The sequence below is a fragment of the Cottoperca gobio genome, chromosome 8, assembly GCF_900634415.1.
Source record: "Cottoperca gobio chromosome 8, fCotGob3.1, whole genome shotgun sequence".
In the NCBI taxonomy this organism is placed as follows: Eukaryota; Metazoa; Chordata; class Actinopteri; order Perciformes; family Bovichtidae; genus Cottoperca; species Cottoperca gobio.
In genome coordinates, this window is record NC_041362.1 from 13,879,065 (window position 1) to 13,894,788 (window position 15,724).

General features: G+C 44.0%; 1 protein-coding gene across 1 annotated transcript; it reads left to right on the forward strand.

Moving 5' to 3' along the window:
* The first annotated feature begins 1,164 nt into the window (after window positions 1-1,164).
* sphk1 (sphingosine kinase 1) lies at window positions 1,165-13,457 on the forward strand. The gene is made up of 5 exons (XM_029437339.1): window positions 1,165-1,570; window positions 7,402-7,551; window positions 10,420-10,514; window positions 11,284-11,399; window positions 12,548-13,457. Exons 1-5 carry the CDS (start codon window positions 1,165-1,167, stop codon window positions 13,455-13,457), a joined length of 1,677 nt encoding a protein of 558 aa, XP_029293199.1.
* Window positions 13,458-15,724: the final 2,267 nt, after the last annotated feature.

Sequence of the window (15,724 nt, forward strand, 5' to 3'; positions counted from 1 at the left end):
GTCATATAATCAAATGGCCGGATTGACCAGCATCCTGTTAGTGATATGATAAACAGGATTGCTCTCATTCAAGGTGAAAGAAAGTCCACCAGAAAAGGTGTTATTTAACTGAGGCTGATAATTGGGATCACATTCAACAACTGATCTTGAAATCTCCTTCCAGAGGACATTTTGGGGACATAGACTGCCAGTGTATCTAAATATTTAATAGACAAATTATGTGATGGAAGATTTGAATAAAAAAAAGATTTGCAAAGCCAAATAACAACAGAGGGGAATTCATTTATTTCACAAATAAAAGATGACAAGTCAAAAGCGTTTGAGTACGTAGGCTAGCTCTTTAGTTACACTATTTGAGTGTATTATGCAAAAAGGGAAGCAGCTCCATAAAAGATAAGTGGGTAAGTGGACTTTGAGTTAAGATTGTTTAAGAATTATGTTTCCCACTCAGAAATGTGATTCTCATCATGATTATTTTCATGTAATTTATCCAGACCAGAAATAGGGAGGATTTGTAGGAGTCAAGCCAAATAAATCTGGATTTTTGGAAGACAATATAACCTATAGTTCAATTTAGAATTTATGGTGATATTGTTCTCTACATAGCCTGATGGTATGCTAAATATGCCTAAACAGAGGCTTGATATATTGTAGGTTATCTGGCTTCCTGTGGAATCACACGCTTAGCCTACATTAACGCACATCCTTTTGTACTATTATCTCTGTGCATTGCACACACACACACACACACACACACACACACACACACACACACACACACACAATATATGTGTGCACACTCCTGCCTAGCTCATTCTAAACAATAACACTGCACGTAGCCTTTAAAAAAAGCCTAGTAGTGTTTACTTTTTTTATTGCATTTTTTTCTATTCTATATTTGTGTTTCTTGTCTATGCACTAATATACCAAAGCAAATTCCTTGTATTTGAAAATCTACTTCTACAATAAATTCTGATTCTAATTCTGATTCAGGACAGTCAGCTGAGCGCTCCTCCAGCTCCATCACTGCCATTCCTCTTTCAGTCACTAGGGAGAGACTCTGAACTACGAAAGCTGCTGTTATCACTGTCAATAGGACAGGAGCAGAGTCTGCACCGCAATCCGCACACCGGCCTGCGGGACGCGTCGCTCTCTCCGCCCGGGATGGAGAAAGACGCCTCTGAACCGGACCCGACCCTCCAGCTGTACGGGGAGTTCACCGACACGCTCGACGACAGGGTCCGGTACTCGGTGAGTTTGATGGAGAGCGTCCTGACCATCCAGAGAATCTCCTCGTCACCCGGCCGGACTACAGTGGTTTTTAACTTGACCGACTGTGTCGGCTGCCGGGCGCACAGAGGGCCGGACAGCGCGGACATCGGCGCCTACTTTACAGCCTATTTCTACCCGTTCAAGAGGCGCTGGATGAGCGCCGGAGTGGCCCGGCAGAGAGTGGAGCAGTGCTTTCGGGTCGCACTGGTCCAGGACCCGCTCGCCAACCTCCAGGAGGCTGAGAGGTGGGCTCGTGCCATCAGAGATGCCTCTGTGCTGCACGCTCCCCGGAGAGAAGGTGAGCACTGTGGGAAGATGGGTCAGTTTGAAGCGTGATAAATGAGCATGCAACTTTATATAAAATTACTAGGCTACTATGTAACAAAAGGAGAATGGATATTATATATTATCTTGGTGTGAATATAATGAAACACCATCAAACAAAACATCAGTGCCACATGAATATTCTGATGGTCATCCCAGTAATCTCACTTTTTTACGTGACAAAAGTCTTACAAATTGAGCCTTTGAGGGAAACTGATCTGACTCTCAAAAGTGCTATATGAGACCTGCACTTCCAAAAACAGGTTTGGCAGGGAGGAGGTACACATTCCACCTGCTCTCACTAACCTGCTCTACCTGCCGTGAAAGGTGATCCACCTGCTGGCAGCAACTACAGCTGCCTCATTCATACAAACAGCCCATGAGGAGGATGTGCAGCTTGCTATAAACACACACTCATAAAACCGATCACTTAAATAGTTAGATTTTCTACTGATCCTCTGTTCAGCAGAGAGCGGAGCCGCTGCTCAGCCTTTATTATTCCTGCTAAGTAAATTCCCACTGAGAGTTTATTGTTGACGGTTGGAGAAATCACATCAAAACAAAACTTGTTTTTTATCCTGCTTTTGCAGCAGCTACGTCTAATTAGGTCTTGTCATGTCTCGCTCTGTTTTAAAATGCAGACTGTCCTCAGGTTCCTTTATCTTCCAATCTCATTAGCTTCTCCGTGCTCCATCCTGGTTTACAATGAGACAGTAATTAACATGAATACCATATGAGAAGTGTGTTTGCAGCTAATTACCCCTATCATTCATTTGGGAGGAAGTTGTAATACTTGCTGATGATGATGAGACAAAGCTGTTTTAGTCCCAAAATGGTTTATCATTTGGGAACAAAACATTCTGAATATGCTATGTCAGGTCAGATGTTATCCTTATAGTCGTATAGAAATATTTAACAGTTTAAATATAAAGCAGGTATGCTCTCCTGGGCATGTTCAAAGAGGAAGCGGATATTTGACTTGACAGTGACAAATTTGGAATGCTGCTTTCAGAAGATGGAGGTAAGTTAGTAGCGGGATAAGGAATAAGCCTCCAGGTGTACACTGTAAACAGGTGAATAAATAGAGAATGGGCTCCTGTGTGAAGAGGAACATCACCTCCCTCTGGTCTGCAGCCAGCAGGAGTTTGGGTTTCAGCCCTGTATGCCAGGCAGGCAGGCAGATGGTAACCCGAGAGGTAACTGGGCGACCCCCCTCTGTCGATGTCCTCTCTCTGGACTCATCAAAGAGCTCCAGCTTGGGAGGTTTTCAAATCACACATACTAATGAACCAGCTCAGACATCTTACAGTGCTCTAACATGGTCTCTCATCCCCACATTTCTTGCCTCTTTTGAACACAGCGTCTCAGTGATGATATTATTATTTTAGAATCTTGTTTTAACATTCAGCATCCAGGCCAGCCAATAATACAGTATTTAACAGAATATGATATGTAATTTAAATGAATAATGTTGTGGTAAGAGACGCAGCCGAATTGCTGCTTTACCACCTTGTCAGGGACGATGTATGAAGGTCAGTGTGATTTACTAATCCCTTATTTACCCACTCAATTAATTGCGTGTCATCTCATCTGGTATTACAGATGGAAAGCTTGGATTAAAAGTGCAATTGCAGCGCAAGATTGGTATTTAGTCACAGAGGTATCACTGTGACACACTTTCACAGAAGTATAAAGTGGATAAACGTGGAATTTAACATTTGAAGGGATAGTTTACAATGAGGTTGTAGCTCTACTAATTTATTCTAGTTTAGTTTGGGTGATGGCATCAATACTCTCACTGGGCTTTTACTCTCACTCCAGGTTCATTGGAATGAATGAGCTGTAAATAATGAAGTGCATATAATATAGTCTTACACCCGCTAATGGTCTGCCAAAGTATTGCCCCTGCTCTCACGATCCACAGTGAGTTTGCGTGCAGAAGAAGGAGATGATCCTTACTTGCTTTGACTTTTCTACTAGTGGCTGCCTTTATTGCTACTGGCTTCTCTGCTGCTTCTGCAGCAGTTACAGATTTGAAGGTGTAGGCCTAATATTTAATATTTCCTTATTACAATGTTTAAAAACGACTACACCTGTGTTATATGTTGTGAAGTTGTGCACTTTATACCATATGTTTCCAACAATTTTCAAATAGAGACAAAATCTGTCATTTTAATCAAGGCAACTTAGTTTGGTCGCCAATGGTCTCGTCACGCTTGCATCAGCGTTGTGGTTTTCTGCCAGAAGTTGTCATGAATTGACTTTTTATCTAGTTCTAAGCCACATTTTACAATACACGTTTTAGTCTTTTTTTGGTCGTTTTAACTACATATTTAAACCGGATGGAGGATTTCAGTCATTGGACGTCTGGATCTTAAGTTATCAGAGAAACAAGCTGATCAAATGTTAGTGGAGACTCGGCTCGCAGCCCCTCCCAGACGCCCGCCATCTGCTGAACTGCATTAGAGAAACACTGATTTTTAACGTCAGATTCCTCTATTTAGTGTTTTACCGGTGTTTCACCGGGTCCGTTTGTTTTGGAGAGGAGGAGACCTCCGTGGATAATTCGGCTCCTGGTATAATCCTGAACGATCACTGAAGGAATCATAACCAGCTGAAGTTGACAGCAATGGTGGCAATGGCCCTAGTGGCAGAAGATCACATATTGTACGTTTAACATTTATTCATTGAAACATTTGACATTCTTTTGATTTCTTTTGTGCAACAGTATTATGAAGGCATTGTGGATTGTCTTGATTTTCCCAAACTTCTGTGTCTGACCCCAGTGCACCCTTAATAAAAAATAATAATTACTGCGAGCTATACAAGTGCAATTGTGAGCTTGAACCTTGCTCCGACTATTTGGACATTCAAAAGAGAAGGAAAGGATGAAAGAACTGCGGTGTGCTCATCTCCAACAAAAGCGAGTGTTGTTTAGAAGCCGCAGGGTCAGGTGTGTGTCGGTCACTGTGTGATCTCTCCTCCCTCGGGCAGTGCTGAAGCCGCCGCAGCCTCCTCAGTGAACGAGACAAGAGCTACGATGCGTCACCAGACGACCTCTCACCCCTGACCAACATCTCGGTCCCTCCGGAGCCTTCGTCTCCTACTCCATGACACGCGGATGTGATAGCCTGTCAACACCTCCCCCCACCCGCATGGTGATGCCTCAGTGGGCAGTAGTGTTTAGACCTCTTCCTCTCCTCTCCTCTCCAGCAAACACTCACCCACCCTTGGAAATGATCTTGTTTGCAGAAGGGTCAGTCTGGATATGGTGGTTACTCTCGAACAAGACAGCTTTCACTGAATAGCCCACATATTTGTTGAATGGTGTCATGGTTGAACAAATCCCACCTGTGCTGCCTTATGAGATACTGAAGGTACATCGTATCTGTATAACGATCAGCATGGTGATACATTTGATACACAGCGTGGCATCGAGATGATAACTCTTCTCTACCCGCTCAGCACTCGTCACCACCGTCACATCCCGGCTGCCTGTGTGAGTGTTTACCAGCTTGCACGTGTGAAATACACACACTGCAGTTGAAAGTTTGCTTACCGGTGTGATCTGCCCGCACGTGTCTCAATTCCCATCACTGACAGATTCACCCTCATACCCTGCTTCTAGTCACACACACACACACACACACACACACACACACACACACACACACACACACACACACACATGGGAAGAAGCAGAAATTGGGTGTGGCACATTGACAAATAATTGACAATGAGTCATGACAATTTAGTATTGAGCTGAATATTGATATATATATATATATATATATATATATATATATATATATATGTTTTTGGGTTGTAAAGATCCCTTAAAACAATGCAGTGTCTATTTGTGACACCTCGGTGGTGGTTGCATATACAGTATCTACTGATTATGACCAGTTCAGCCAAAGAAGGATTTTTATACCTCGTGAACGCGATATCTCAGGAACGTCTTGAGGGAATTTCTTCAGATTTGTAAAAACAACGTCCACATGGACAACTTGGGTCAAAGGTCAAAGGTGAAGGTCACCGTGATCTCACATTCGTCCCATTATCGGGACCACGATATTTCAATAATCATAAATAACCTTGAGATAGATTTTGATTGAATTATTAATTTTGTTTCTTCATTACAGTGTAAAGAAAAAGCTTCTGTCAGAATTGTTATTTAATAAAGTCTTATTTTATAGCAGCCCTTCAGAATAAAGCAGCATGGGTCTAATGGTGTAGCATGATAGTCAGACTGAATTGCAATTTTTCACTTCAGAATATTGAATGCATTATTCTGTTTGAATCATCAGAGACGTGTGCTGTGATTCAGAGACCTGGATCCATGCAGGGTACTGAAGGGGCCTGAAAAGACATAAACAATATATTGGTTATTCAGGGTATGCTATGCAGCTCAGCACACTTGAGTGCAAAACGTATATAAAGCTCTTTCACCATCAAAAGCCAGTTTCTACTATATTCTGGAAGTGTAAAATGGACTTTTTGTGTCTGAAAGCCGCATTGTGCTCTGATACGAAACAATGGTAACCCTGTGTGAGTGAATGGAGGAAGAGTTTGGCGTGTACCTGTGTGTTTTCGCACTCTGTCGACGGGTTTACACCTTTTTCTAGGAGTTATTTTTGTACCTCCTCTGAGTTCTATTGTCGCAGGCCAAATGAGGGAGAGAGCGGCAGTGGCAGCGTCAGTGCAGCACAGGTGATAGGGCTGGAAATTGAGGCTCAAACAGCTCAGAGTCACAACAAGGCATCTGGCGTCTTATTGTATCTCTCTTGACTAATTTAACCCACCATCACTTTTTGTGCTTTGGGTAATTTTTTTCTGCCTGATACCAAAGTCAGCATCACCTGCAGCCAAATAACTATGGTGGAAATTGATACTCACAAGTTTCTGTCCTCCACACCCCTCAATGGATTGGATTCTTTTTTCCTGATTCATCTGATATGGTCCGTGCCTGCTATAAAGGTCAAGAACATTGCCTGACAAATCCACCTCTGGGCAAACCTGATCCTCCCCACATCCCAAAACAATGGGAACTTTATGAGGTGGAACAAATAACTAATTAAAAAGTAATGTAATAGCTATTTATGCAATGAGATACTTTGATCTATAATAGGCCTACATTTCATTACAACTATTTAGCAGATTGTGTGTTGTGTGTTGGACTATTTCCTGGCTGGGACCGGTAACTTCCTGGAGTCTCCACTGTTTGCCTGGCAGCTGCTTCTGGATTAAACAAACAAGATATAATGTGTTAGTGAGTGAGCTTTTGGTGGATTTCGTTACCTTTGGATATAACCGAGCTAGTGGTTTCTCTGTTTGGAGTCTTAGTGCTGAACTAAGCTACCAGTGAAACTATTCCTTTAGCAGAAGAACACAAATTAATTCCCGCTTCTCCTCGAGCAAGATGCTTCATAACCCCTGAGTAACGAAGTGTAGTCACGCCATTAATCTGTGTTCCCTTGAGAGATGTAAGCAACAGGATGATTTTCTCATGGGGATTAATAAAATGTCACAAATTGCTATTAATAATCGGTATGAGACGCACCTGTAAGCCCTCTCTCCTTGAAGAAAGCAGCACTGCCACATTAACATTACCCACCTGAATGCTGTCACAGCCTCTGACTTTACTGTTTCGTGCTTTTTTTTCTTCCCCTACAGGGACAAGCCTGTCCTTATACATTCTTTTAAATATTTGATCATGCATAAAAAGAGCTCATTTTGTCTTCTCGCTTCATCTCTTTCCCCCGCCTTTAGCTCACATCCACGTCTCTCTGTCTCCTGTCTCAGGTGTGGTGTATGCAGAGGTGCGTCGGCCCTGCAGAGTCATGATTCTGGTGAATCCTCAAAGCGGTCGCGGTCAGGCTCTCCAGCTCTTTACTGGCCATGTGCAGGGCATGCTCACTCAGGCCGCTGTGCCCTACACGCTCGTCATCACAGGTCAGTAGAGTTCATACACAGACAGGTGTTTATTGTCCATGTGTTTAGCTGACGCTCTTCTCAAAGGCCTAACATAAGGTAGAAGGGATTAAACCTTCAACCCCAGCGTTGGACAATTACGCTAAGAGCTCACACACACAAACCCCAGGTGAATAGGGTAAACATTTGAACTATTAAATACCACAATGATACTTCCCCAGTTACATCTAGGCAATTATCTTTTGTATTACAAGTTTACTGAAATGTTATGTTTAAATATGCAAATGAGGCAGTCTCTTATTGGATATTTGCTAACGTAAATACAATAAATCAGATGCAAATAGAAAAATAAAGACCTCAATGTATATTTCAGATGTTTTCTTTCCACTAGTCAAAATATAAAAATTGACCAGTGCATGAAAATCCCTGTTTTCCACTTGTAGTGTCTCACCATCAACACACTTTTATTTTCTGAAGCAATTCCACTCTCTGCAGTTATGATGCATTATTTGTGCCATACTTTCACAGGTCACATCTGCAGTCACCAGGGCGGTGATACACATTCAATATTCGTTTCAGTCGCCCCAGCTGCTCCACATTCTTTACGAGATGCTGTTGGCTTTTTGTGACGTTAAACAGTGTCATGTGTTGGTTACTGTCATCAGAGGGCTCTGGACTTCAGGTGACCTCTTCCTGAACACCAAGCAGCTGCTGGGAAACAGGGGAAGGCATAAATGCCAAAAGAAAATAAATCATGCATCAACTATTCTTTCATCTGTTATGCACCCTGCATGTCAACCCCCACCCTGTTTAGAAGATTGTAACAGGTATGAATTAGCAGTCTCTTCTAGCGCCAGTTTGGTAGTGCATCAGCTGAATATCTGATATCTCTCAAAGTGAGATTGAATATGACAGCAAAGTCAGAGGAGGAGGGAGAAACTGTGTTTGTGTGTGTTTGTTTATTTGAGAAAGAGTGCTGATGCGCATTCAGGCTCTTTGTGCCGACTCCTGGGACTTAAAGGAAGGTCAGCAGCTAGATGGTGATGAAAAAAGACAGAGTAATTACTGACGTCGACCCAGGCTGAGCAGAGCGTCGAATGGAGGGGGGAGAATATGGGTCGCTGAGGGCCTTCAGTGGTGGGATACGGTAGCCAGTCATAAGCGACCGTGAGTGGATTAACTGGCACAACCCATTTATGCAGCACGCAGCTCCTTGATGAATGTATCACACAGCCTTTGCCCGAGGAAGGACACGTACCAGTGGAGGCGTCTCTTGTGCCAGCATGTACCTTTTACATACTGTATGAAGCATCCAGTGTACCAAGTGTCATCTTAGCCCTGAATCCCCTCAGAAGAAGGCAGTAGAGTGTGACACAAGGAGGGAAATGGTGGATTTAAAGTGAAACAACTGGAATTTACCCGACATTACATTACTGTTATTTTAGCTGACGCTTTTGTCCAAAGCGACTTACAATAAGTGCGAACAGCAAGAATCTTGCAAATACATTAGCTCCAAATAGGCCAAACCAATTTAAGTTCTACATTAAGAAATGAGAATCTTTTCAATTTTTTATTTATATTATTATTATTGGGTCGCCATGTTGTCGGACAAGAACGGTGAAAATTCAACAATATTTTCTTCTGAAATCAGAAAAGGGCTCTAACATTACTGTACAATGTAAAGCTTGTCTATGACTTTTCAGTTCAAACATTTGTTAAGACAAGTAATAAGTTACACTACTTTGATGAAGCAATTACAATTATTGCATTACTTATTACATTTTTAACTGGGTATCTGGCAATCTGTAACCCATTACATTTCAAAAGTGTCCTTCCTACCACTGATGAAAACCAGAAGCCGCCCCCGTCATCAGGGTTTAAGTTGAGGTGTGTGTCCCCTTGAAAAGGAAGTAGCTGGGACGTAAAGCATCAGCCCGAGCTCCGGCAGGTTTGAGGTGCTGAGTCAGCTGTGCAGTGCAATTACTCCCTAACTGCCTCTGTCTGTCAACACAGCACTGCATCACCGCCTTGAGCTTCCACACGGCAAACAAACAGCAGCAGCACGGAGAGAACCGGCGGGTATAGAGAGGCCCAGGAGAGTGTAGCGGGGAGACAGGTAGAGGTCGAGTAAAGTGAAGGGGAGGGAAGTTGTTTTTATTTCAGTTCTGTCCTCGATCAATACTTGAGCTGGAGCGGAAAAATATTTCCCTCATGATGGCAGTGCATCAATACTTGCCAACTTCTTTGCTGTCTGCCTTCCCCCCTCTCTCTCTCTCTCTCTCTCTCTCACACACACACACTATTATCTCTGTGCATTGCACACACACACACACACACACACACACACACACACACACACACACACACACACACACACACACACACACACACACACACTACTACTACTCTGGGGAGTCTCGGCTGGTAGGACTGTAGACTTTAATGCTGGCGGGATGAGCCCCTGCAGAGGGACCCACTCAAGGACGCTGCCAATAAAACTAGGCTGAACAACACACACACACACACACACACACACACACACACACACACACACACACACACACAGACACGCACACACTCACACACTCACACACACACACACACACACACACACACACACACACACATACACATACACACGATATTTGTCAGTCACAGATGTTGCAGGGCAGCTAAGCGGCCCTGGAGCTGTTGAGTAGCTGCTGGATGGGTAAATGTGATATGTTTGGCCTGATAAGGGGAAATTCAATCTCTTTTCTGACTAATCTCTCTGATACCAGCCCAGAGGCCGGAGATGAAGGCAGCACGCCTCTTTCTCTTTCTTTTATTTAGTCAGTTTGTCTGACACATTTTTCTGTTTCTCTTTGTTCCACATGTTTTCCCCTTCAGAGCACCAGAACCATGCACGGGAGCTGGTGAGGAAGGCGGACCTGTCACAATGTGACGCCTTGGTTATCATGTCTGGAGACGGGCTGCTGTTTGAGGTGCTTTGACTTTACCCAGCTTATTGTGTTACAATTATCAATACAGAAGACGTAAAATGACTTGATAAAAGAAAACACACAAATAAATAAAGAGAAATACAATACACATCGTTATATGTTTTTCCTTAATAATTGTCATTTGACATGTTTTATTATTTGATTAATTTATTGTTTTATTGATACAGTCAATACAAACTAGAAAAGGAAATACATGTAACATTTTAGCATTATACCTGCACATCTTTTTGTACTATATTTATTATATATTTGTTGTTTTTAATACTTAGAGAAACAGCATTTCTAACCTCTATATGTCCCGTACATATGGCAGAATTACATTTAAATGAAGTGAAATTGAAATTTCTTTATTCTCTAATTGAGTATTTTAAATCTGCCACTAAATCAATCAATCACAGATGAAAATTATATAAACTCTCTCACCCCTCTTTCTATTTTTAGCTCTTTTTTTCAGAATAAGCCTGGAAAAATATAATTTGTACTCAAATGACACAAAAGCCCAGTTCCTGTGATTCTATCACCATCATTTAAATGATGACAGACTATATTTAAAACAACTAGGCCATTGTTTGGATGCTTTCCTGCTCAGTGCGATTATGAATGTATACATCTTGAGCCATGATGGTTCCCTGGTAGTACCATACTTGACGAAGAACAGCTGTAGCTATCAAAGAAAACTTCATAACACAGACACTACTTTCTATTAAGGACCATGATCTGATTCTGTTTCTGTTTGCTCTTGTTCATCCAGGTGATAAATGGCCTGATGGAGCGAGAGGACTGGCAAGAGGCGATCCAGACCCCTCTGGGTATTCTACCAGGTGGCTCAGGCAACGCCCTGGCTGCTTCTGTCCACCACTACTCACAGTGAGTCGGCCCATTAATGAGTCATTTAAATGCATGGACTAACGGTACAAAAGAACAACCTTCCTCACCCCCCCCCCCCCCCCAAAAAAAAAGATTGAACTCCTTTCGGTGTAATTATGCCAAAGGCTGACTGGGCACATCATTCCTCACGAGAGGGGAGAGACAGCGGAGCGGACTGGAACTGCTTTGCTGTGCAGCAGAGGTCATTTCAGGCTGCTGATAACTCTCAAAGGAATGATGTAATGGGTTTAGAAACTTCCACATTATGAGTGATTATAGTCCAGAAGGCAGCTGTGGAACCAGTCGACCCAACACATGTCCAAGGTGTCATCTCCATCTGCTGGTTGGCTGTGGGCACAACATCAAAGAAGACAGGAATATATCTGTCACCCCGGGGTGTTTAGTTGTGCTCTCCTACAAGCTGCAGGAGTGGGCAGAGCCGTAGCCAGGATTTTAAGAACACTGTGGTCACATGTCCAAGTGGCCCCCTCCTTCCTCAGTTGTTGCCAAATAATTGTCACAGCATTTTCATATTTACTCAGAACATTTTAAACACCACACACAATAAAACCCCTCCCAACCCTCCAGCCTGTCTGTCATTTACCAGGGCATAGCGTGAGAACACTGTTGCGTGTGTCTCGCAGGAAGCACACGTGGGAGGTACTAACTCTGGCCAGCTTTGCATTTTGCGTTACAAATATTGCAGCGAGTGTTGTGAAAAGTCTCACCACACTTACGACCGCTTTCTGCTCGCCACAAGCTGCAGGGGTGACGTTGTCTCGTTCTCTCGCTTTCCTCTGCCAGGCCGATCACGCTTGATGCGGCAGGTTCTCAAGGACTGAAATTAAAAATAGATTGATTTAACTTGAAACAGTGCTCGGAGTTGGAGTTGAGAGACGATGTCTATGACCGCATTGTTTCACAAGTGGCCGGTTTACACGCTAATTTTATAGCCGATGGGTTCCGACATTGCATTTCGGCCAATGCGTTCCGCCTCTTGTCATCTCCACACAGATTGTTCAACCAAAGCCTGCTCCAAAGTGATCGGTCAATACAACTCGTACTACAAATGGAATGCAGAATCTGTTTATAGAGATCAGTGTCATGCTGATTGTTTCTAACTCTTGATGTGTGTAACCATCTCTCAGATCGCCTCCAGCGTGGAACGAGGAGCTACTGTTGAGCTGTGGTTTCATGCTGTGCAAAGGTCTGGTTGCCTCCATGGACCTGGTGTCAATCCACCTGGCCTCTAGGCAGCGCCTCTTCTCCTTCCTCTCCCTGGCCTGGGGCTTTGTGGCCGATGTCGACATAGAGAGCGAGAAATACCGCCACGTCGGAGCAATTCGCTTCCTGATGGGCACCCTGGTGCGTCTGGCCTCCCTCAGAGTCTACCAGGGCAGGTTGGCGTATCTGCCTGTAAGGGAGGCACCAAAACTTCCAAAAGGGAGCATCAAGACTAACCAGCCTCCATCCACCCCTCAGCACCCCTTGCTCTGCTCCTCCCTTCCTTGTCGGCTCATTCCCAACACCTCTCCAAATCAGAACTCTCGCCACAATCACAACAGCACAAATTCAAACCACAACACCATCACCAACTCCTCCAACAACGCTATTACCACCAAGAATCCTGAGATGCAGAGTGATGGCAAGACCAGAGCACCTGAGGACTCCTTGCTTCCCGGCCTGGACCAGCCGGTCCCAGAGAGCTGGACAGTCGTCAAAGAGGAGGGCTTTGTCTTGGTGCTGGCTATTTACCAGTCCCACCTGGCTGAGGGTCTGTGGACAGCACCTGGTGCGATGGCAGACGACGGGGTGATTCATCTGTTCTACGTGACAGCAGGAATTTCCCGTCCGGCCCTCCTGCGACTTTTCCTCGCCATGGAGAAGGGCGGCCACTTGGAGTGCGGCTGCCCCCACCTGGTGTACGAGAAGGTGAAGGCCCTGCGGCTGGAGCCCGTTTCGCCACAAGGCATGATCACTGTAGATGGGGAGATGGTGGAGTACGGGCCAGTTCAGGCTCAAATCCACCCAGGACTTGCCAGACTCATTTGTGGATGAACTTTTCTGGCTGTAGAGCTTTCTATTTGGCCTTTTATACTCAGTGTCGATTCCTTTCTGTATGCTGTGTTTTCAGAAGTGCCAAAGACATATTATCAGCCTCTGGAAATTCCTCTATTTTTCTACAGAAACAACTTGTCCTATTTTTATGGATCTCCCCCCTCCACACACACACACACACACACACACACACACACACACACACACACACACACACACACACACACACACACACACCCAGGTCCCCTCTTTCTCTCAATGTTTGATTCAGGGTCAATGGATGTTCTTGCTGCTGGCTGGTCCCAGCTTAGAGAAGCGGATAGCGATTGTGTGTGTGTGTGTGTGTGTGTGTGTGTGTGTGTGTGTGTGTGTGTGTGTGTGCATGAGGAGCTTTGGCACATAGCGGTGCAGTGGCTGAGGAGTGCATTGTGCACTCTGCTGTCGGACCTCATAAGCATTACACATGTGAAGAGAAGCACATTTTCCCGTCCGAGGAGGCTCGCGTAGAAACCACGCCCCTTGTCCCACCGACAATCTCCCTCCTGGGAAAAGTGCTCTGTCAGCCTCCCCCCCCTTAGCCTGGTAAAGAGGAGCTTTCTTACAGAGGAGATATTATAAATCCCCCAGGGATTTGATGTTGAAAAATCTTTAATCTTTGCATAGCTTATACAAACTCGAACAATACCAAAACCAGTCACACAGTGAATTCAACTACACAACACATGAAGTGCTGGTGAAGCAGAGAGAAACCTGGCCAGCTGAGGTTACACCTCCACTTCCTGTCCCGTCCGCTCTCTTACCCTGCTTCATCTGCAACCATCATCAAACTGCCTCCACTCACACACATAAACCCACACTTTCTTTTTCCCATCCCCCCTGCTCCTATGCACAGATCCTCACATACACACTCATACACACACGTTCCCTTGCATCTCTGCAGCACTTAGTAAGGGGGAGGGGCATGGTCTGCTACTGTGCATATGATCCCCTCTCCTCTTGCCATCTTAAGATTGTACTCTCCCTCCCACCTCTGGTTAACAAGCCATCAGCACCTAATGTGTCCTTAATACGAAAGCTTTACATCTGCAGAAGCGTGCAACATAGAGTTGCTTCTTTTTAATCACACGGAAGCTTTTAAGTGAGTTTCATAGCTTCATAGCTGATTGAATCTCACTAAAGTGGAGAGAGCGAAGGTTTTCACACCAGGTCAGTCAGCATTGCATATTGAGAGACATGCAATCAATGTGAGCAGGACGGAGTCAAGTGCTCTGCTCCGCTGTGTGGCCTTTTCGCTGGTTTGCCGGTGATGCGGTGATGAGCATTAGTGCACCGGAGCAGAGGAGAGTGCAAATGTTAATATTATCATCAGTTTCAACCCCTCCACACACACACACACACACACACGCACATATACACTCGTTTTCTGACACACAACAGTTTATTTCAGGTCACTTTTACAACCGCAGGTATGCAGCAGCTGAATATCATCACATCCACAGAGGGAGCTGTCCTTTCCTGACCTTAAAAACAAATCATGTTCTTCTATAACAAAGAACAGCCTAGAATGTCAACAGGGTGAAAGAGACATTACTGTATGAATGCTGATGCATAACAACAACATCACCTCTCATGTTGAAAAGTGAAAAGTAGAATGTTGAAGGGCTAATGGGGTTCGAAGAAATGCTGATTATAAGTTTTTCCAGGTTTTGATGAATGCATCACTGTCATCCTGAGTGCACACACCACTTCATCTCCTGATGTATGAGATGAACTGATGAATATCAGCAGACAGGGGCAAGCTGACGATAGAGTCAAGTCCTCAGTCCTAAACTTTGAGTTTCGAGTCCTAAACGAGTCATAATGCATAATGCCATTGTTTTTTTGTTGACAACCGCATAGTTTTTGTAAGGGAACAAAATTATGTTTGGTATCATATTTTCCAACTTCTGCTCAGTAACATGCATTAGTTCTTGATGCTTACTCTCCTGCAACTTGATTGGACGCTGTCGGATTGGTTCAAACTATTTTGATCTGGGGAATTAAGTGTCGACTTGGTGGGAATGAAGAGTGTTAGTTGATTCAGTAAATTCAGGAAATGAATTGATTCGTGGCTTTCTTTTAATAACATTACCTTTAAATCTTTGGGAAAGTGTTTGGTGTTAAAGTCCAAGTCTTTTTTCTGCAAAATGCACCATTATGACTCGCAGCGTGCACAAGAGCCACCTTTTTGATGTAACTACCTGACCCCGCCCCCCAGATATTTTTTG